This window comes from Vanessa atalanta, chromosome 3, assembly GCF_905147765.1.
Source record: "Vanessa atalanta chromosome 3, ilVanAtal1.2, whole genome shotgun sequence".
NCBI classification, from domain to species: domain Eukaryota; kingdom Metazoa; phylum Arthropoda; class Insecta; order Lepidoptera; family Nymphalidae; genus Vanessa; species Vanessa atalanta.
In genome coordinates, this window is record NC_061873.1 from 12,513,524 (window position 1) to 12,520,161 (window position 6,638).

Sequence of the window (6,638 nt, forward strand, 5' to 3'; positions counted from 1 at the left end):
TTTTTAGTAGGATATTGGAATTAGTTGTAGTATGTGAAATGAGATTTTTTATTTTAAAGTTTGATAAGCGTTTGGTATTTTCTTGATATTTAATTGTGAGATATCGCCATGCGATAAGAAAAGTCACAAGTCGTTATCAGTTTGCGACGCGGAGTCGAGTGCGGTTCGACGCCAGTCGCCCGCCGGCCTTCTTTGCTGGGCTTTCGTGGTCGAATTGTTACCGACCGACCACGGCACTCTTGGATTTTAGAAACCAGATTTTACTACGATATACTACAAAAGGGTTGTAAGTGAATCTGTGTATCGTGATCGTGAGTGTTGTGTAAGTGAAGTGAGAAAGGAAACGACATATTTTATAAATCAATCTTTTATATTCTTTGAAGCTTACCATCATCTAAATAATAACATAGACTTAAAACTAGCAACTACTTAAGTAGTCAGATAGGACAGTCTTAATTGAGTACTAAAACTAGGTAACGATCATGAGATCTGAATCACAGTCGGTAGCGCTCACTGCACTACGGTGGGGTTGTGGACCGGAATAGCGAGGGGAGGCGAGGGCAGGAGTCGGAGTACGGGCGCGGGAGGGGCTCGCTCTTTCGCGTGCCTTTTGACGTGCTTCGCGAGGTGGTCGGAGCGCATAAAACGGCGGTTACAAACTCTGCAGCCAAACTTCTTCTCGCCAGTATGGGTCCGCTTATGCCGAGAGAGCTCGTCAGAGCGGGAGAATCGTCGCTCGCAGCCCGGCCAAGTGCATTTGAAGGGACGCTCGCCTGTGTGTGTGCGGGCGTGCGCTTTAAGGTGTGACGATTTAAAGTAATTTTTTCCGCAACCGGGGTAAGTGCACTCGTATAGGCGACGTCTTGCGGCCGGCGCGGGCGCGACCAACCACAGTGCTGTAGTCGGAAGGAGGGCCCCCGGCACTATCACAGCTGGAGCCGGTCTGGGAGCGAGCGGAACCCATCCAGGTGTCGAGGCTACTTGAGGCACTCTGTGTTCGTCTTGTTTAGGCTGACATTCTGGGTGAGGTGACGGGACTCGCGCCTCTTCCACTTTAGCTTTAGGACTGGGCGGGGCTGGCGGCGGAGTCTGCGCCTGGCTAGCTATGTATTTGGCTTGTGAGTAGCTGTGGCCTCGGTTCATTTTAAATTTTAAGGTCTTCAGGATGTTCATATTTGACGGTGGCATCGGGAGAGGCTCAGGACTGCAGGTGCCGTCTTTGTGTGCTCGCATGATGACGGAAGGCCGAGGGCAGGGCTCGGGCGGGGGCGTGGTGAGTAAGAGCCTCGCAAGCTCACACCGAGATCGCTTGCTGAATTCATCCTCGCCTTCAGAGTCCGAGGGCTGGGGTGTGACCAGCCCAGTCGGAGGTGACGATTCTCGTGCACGCTTTACTGCAGCTTTCTTTAGAGGTAGCTCGACCTGTGAGACAAAGACAGACATACATTAATGATTGCTCACTAGCCCGGAGCACGCGCACGCTGCGTGATCGCGCGCTGCACTCCTGCCATACTTTCGATTGCACTAGATACGGTTTTATTTTACAAGGTTTCAATAATTTATTTATTTTTTATTTAAACAAAAAAAAAAACAAAACAAAAGTTTCGGTTAACAACAAAACAATGTCAACACTCACTTTTATATCCATCAACGGCGGCGTTGAAGGCGGGGAGAGGGGTCCGCAAACATCTAGTATAGTGGACATTCTGACTAAGATATCATTCAACGGTGAGAAACTTTCTTTTTAATTCACAGAATTCGCGGGCTTGTACCGCTAATACTTCCAAGAGAGCCGTGTATTTTCGTCGGCGATCCGCAGACGAATAAACCGCTTCGCGAGCGCTCGAGGTACGAGGCACGAACCGACGCGGGGAGCGGGCGGCGGGCGACCAATAGGAAAGGACGGCGCGGCACGGTCGGCCAATGGGAGCGGAGTGATCACGCAGCCAGCGCGTGCCGGCTCGTGGTGTTCACGTGCACGTCGAGTGACGGGTAGCGAGGTCGTGGCGTGACGTCACCGGCGCGCCCCCGCATGACGTCGTGTGAGGGGCGCGGGCGCGACAAGGTCGCCGCAGCTATACACAGTGCAGCGCGTCGTAGTCGACGCCTGCGGCCGCGCGGCCGGACCGTCATAAGTCTACGGCTTGCACCTCTTCTGCAATTTTGACAAGTGTCAACGACCTCCGCGTCGTTTCCGAGAGAAAATGTAGCACGGAATTGAAGAAAGCGAACAAAACGTTTCGTAGTAGTTGTAATAAGCACGTTATCGTTATTCGGAACGTAAATGGGAATATTTTAGATAGTAAACACACGACTATCAGGGACATTGTAATCAGATATGCATGGTGCGTTTCTCAGTTGTTTGGATTCGCGCTGGCTCTTTCGAGATATCAATGAGCGTTGTTTACTTATGTTTTTAGTTACAAGTAAATATAATTATAAATTAAAATATATATATAAATGTATGTTAAAGTGATAAAACTATCGCCAGTAAATTTTTGAATTGCGATATTGAGTCTTAGTAGCTAAAACATAAAGAAGTATATATGTAGAATTTATTATTCCCACGATCTATCTTATCAGGAGGTCGGCAACTTGATAACATATTAAAGATGAAGCGTGCGTTCAGATTGTGGTAAAAAATACTCGTATTTACAAAATTTTCAACGTCCCTAGCTCAGACGAAACAGTGTAAATATAAATGAATGTAAAACAATTTAAAAACCCGATAAAATTCTTCCTAAAAAGCCCTTATGAATACCTAAATAAACTATAAGTAGTTTTTACTTCCTACACTTTACGGTACAATAATGTTTGAATATAGACAAGTTGTCTATTGTTGTGTTTGTCACGGATTTTCCTCGATGTTGACTTACGAGACCAACGATGTGACGTCACGCGCCGCGTCGTGAAAGTAACATGCGGCCACCGAGTGATCGGGTGGAGTAAGTCATGACCGCATACATTTTTTTCATGTATTTCTATGACTATTATTATATGTGGTTAAATATTGGCGAGCGACCGAGATGAGTGGCGTCACGCTCCGAGTCACAACGGAAAAGTGTTACACGAGGTCATTGCGTGATCGTTAAAAGGCAGGAGCGATTAGTTATTTTGTTTTGGATAATATGTAGTACAAATTCAGAAGAGAATTTGGTCTACCTGGTGCAAAATATTCACCACTGTACTCTATTTCAATCGTCGAGTAGTGTGTACACCGGTTTTCATGGGTACGCCACTCCGACCGAGGTCCCGGCTTCGATTCCCGGCCGAGTCGATTCTATGTTGTCTTGGGTCTGGGTGTTTGTGGTACCGTCGTTACTTCTGATTTTCCATAACACAAGTGCTTTAGTTACTTACATTGGGATCAGAGTAATGTATGTGATGTTGTCCAATATTTATTTATTCCTATCCCCGTTTTACCTACTTAGGGTGGAGTTTCGTAAAGTCCGTGCTTAGCGGATGTCTATACCCTATATATGTATGTGTCAACTTTCAATTTATTAGTGTTATAGTTTCAGAGATTTCGCTATTAATCAGGGAGCGGTATTCGTTTCGCTTTAATATAGGTATATGTACATAAAGATTAAATGATTACGTACAAATGTTTATTTTATGACTTTTTTTTACGACATATGTATGTTAGAGGTTGGAGAATATATACAACCTCGATATTACATTACTAATCTAAAGTGGAATATTTTTAGTATTATAAAGATATTAATCAAGAACTGATTGTAGGGTATTTGTAAATCCAAGGTCGGTTAACTGTCTGTCATTTGAGTAAGCTATTATGGGTTATTCGCAATTATCTTTTCAAAGTTTAGAATATATTTAAATATCCGAAGTGCTACATAAGTCAATGCAATCATATCACATTAAGAGTATTTATAACAAAAAGGTTGCTTGGAAGATCACTTTAGCGATCACGTTGGTCGTTGAAGTACAAGTCGACAATATTTATTCGTATACATATTTCTATTATCGTGTATAAATAACTAAAAAAATATAAAACATGTATAGTGTTATCTAAATATAAACAGAATATTATTTTATAAAATTACTGATACAACGCACTTCAATGTTTTTTTTTTTTTTAAATATACATTCATTAAAACAAACGCTTATCACTTAGACCACACGCCGGCCATTGCACGCGTGTGTGTAATCGTGAGCGTGTTTTGTTTTGGTTGTAATTGTGACGCGTCAGACCGTCAGCGATTGGTGAATCACCAGCGCGCTACGTTGTGTTTGTTTTCTGATGAAATTGACAAATCCTTGTATAATCGGATGTCTCTGGCCTGGTTAGAAAATAAAATCTCATGAAGTAACAATAACAAGTAAGAGAGAACTAATTTTGACATGTCTACAGTCTACATACGATTTGATAAGTAACTTAGATTATTTTTATATATAAATAATAAATAAATATTGGACAACATCACATACATTACTCTGATCCGAATGTAAGTAGCTAAAGCACTTGTGTTATGGAAAAACCACTAACACCCAGACCCAAGACGACATAGAAAACCAATGAACTTTTTCTACATCGACTGGGCCGAGAATCGAACCCGAGACCTCGGAGTGGCGTACCCATGAAAACCGGTGTACACACTACCCGACCATGGAGGTCGTCATAAATAGAGTGTCGCACTACAAAAGAACTAAAACAAACGTGCCAACTTTATTATCTTGGTGTGCGTGACAGCTACGCTTGACTCTTGCCAAACGTCATACTAATTTATAAGTGTACGTGTACTTAGTAGCCAACCGTTGGCCACTATTTTCTTTGACGCTTTCTCAGCTATGACACGTTATATATACATTTCAAAAATAAATATAAATATAAATAAAGTCTGCATATTTTTTTATCTACGTTTATTTTCCAGGTGAATTTATTGACAGAGAACCAGGTGTATAACTTTTTATCCTACGTTATTGTACAATGTACATACCTTATCATTAGTATCACATGTAACTATGTAGGTATAACCATGGCAATGATAAATAGCTTCGAAAAACCGATAGCCATTAACGGAAACCTTCTGATATACACAAAAATCTACATACATTTAGGAAATACCATAAGATTTGATAAACATAACAATTAAAAGAAGAATTATATAGATAGTAGAGAGCAGTTAACATGGAATAAGCACTGGAGTTTAAAATATTTTTTTAAAAGTATCTTACTATGCTTAACGTACGGCTGCCAGACATGGAAATTCACAGATAAAGCTAAGCAAAAAATTACCACATGCCAACGATAAATAAAATGAAACATGCTTAAAGTAAAGATGCTGGACAAAATAAGACACACAATAATAAGATCAATTACTAAAGCCATAGACGGATGGATGGATGGATGGATGGATGGATGGATATACTCAAAGGCTGAAGCGGAAATGGGCAGGCTATGTAGCCAGAGTGAAAGATCTGAGATGGATAGTGCAAGTAACGAAATGACGAAGCCCACAAGGTAAAAGGCGACAAGGGAGACCGCGAACTAGATGAGAAGATGAAATAAACAGGACCGCCGGTCCCAACTGGAGCCAAGTAGCACAGGACCAAGATAAAAGGTCATCTTTGGAGCAAGACTTTATCCAAATTCTTGCAGAAGAAACGCCAAATAAATAGATATAAAACTTAGAATTACTAACTATTAATAAATTTATAAGTACACTTATTAACTAACATAGTTTTATACATTTATAACAATGTAAAATGTAAGAAGTAAATAAACGAATTATTATTATTATGCCTAGGTAGGTTGAAATAGAGTAATATTATTTAATTTATAGGTTAAATCGAGTAAGTAAAGAACCAGTTATCGGGTAAGTAATTACAGACCGTAATTAATTAAATTATATCTGAAATATGAAAAAATATATTATGATTTAGGAATTACTTTGTTGTTTGAAAGAAGTGTACTTCATAGTTCATACTTAAAGTAAATTCGCGTTACAACATAGCTACCTGTTCATGGTTACTTCTTTTTTGTAAATTGGCTTCCTGATGGTAAATGAGCACCATTTACCCTCGCTAGATTTGTACTGGAAATATTAAACATCCTTGCATCGCCAATCCAACACCAACCTTAAACTAAGTGTCAGCATTCAAACCGGAACACAACGGTCGTAAGCATTGTTGCCTGCACAAGGCCCTAACACCAAAGGAAAATTAAAGTAAGTATACATACTTTATTGAACAATACAGTATATGACTCAACTCTGGTACTTCTTAAGTTGTTAAAAAGTACCATAGTTAAGTCATATTCTTAATAATAGAACTAGTTGATTGTGTTTGACTTCATCACTTTGTAAAAATATTTAGGATGGACACGGAAAAACTACAATAAAACTTTATATTTGTATAGTAGCGACATCTATTATAATTGCTTTAAAACAGGTACTGCAGAGAGCGCTATTTAACATTACATAAACTTGTTGAAAAGTTTTTATTGAAAAATATCTTTATCTTATTTAATAATTAAAAAAAATATATAAATTAATTTTCAATTCATTATCCATGTACACAATATTAATAAAATAATCTTAAAATATTTTGGTGCAATTATTGGGTGACAACGCCATCTAGTCGTCATAAGTTAAACTACGTTGTTTCTGTAAGGAAAC

At 39.9% G+C, this 6,638-nt stretch overlaps 1 protein-coding gene across 1 annotated transcript; it reads right to left on the minus strand.

Moving 5' to 3' along the window:
• Positions 1-345: 345 nt before the first annotated feature.
• Positions 346-1,838, minus strand: LOC125077334 (Krueppel-like factor 16). The gene is made up of 2 exons (XM_047689254.1): positions 1,637-1,838; positions 346-1,422 (listed from the first exon to the last, which is right to left on the minus strand). Exons 1-2 carry the CDS (start codon positions 1,703-1,705, stop codon positions 511-513), a joined length of 981 nt encoding a protein of 326 aa, XP_047545210.1. The 5' UTR covers positions 1,706-1,838; the 3' UTR covers positions 346-510.
• Positions 1,839-6,638: the final 4,800 nt, after the last annotated feature.

Coding starts and splice junctions, on each gene's coding strand:
- LOC125077334 (XM_047689254.1), bottom strand. CDS start 1,705: ATGTCCACTATACTAGATGTTTGCGGACCCCTCTCCCCGCCTTCAACG. Junction 1,423..1,636: donor CGCCGTTGATGGATATAAAA/GTGAGTGTTGAC, acceptor TTTGTCTCACAG/GTCGAGCTACCTCTAAAGAA.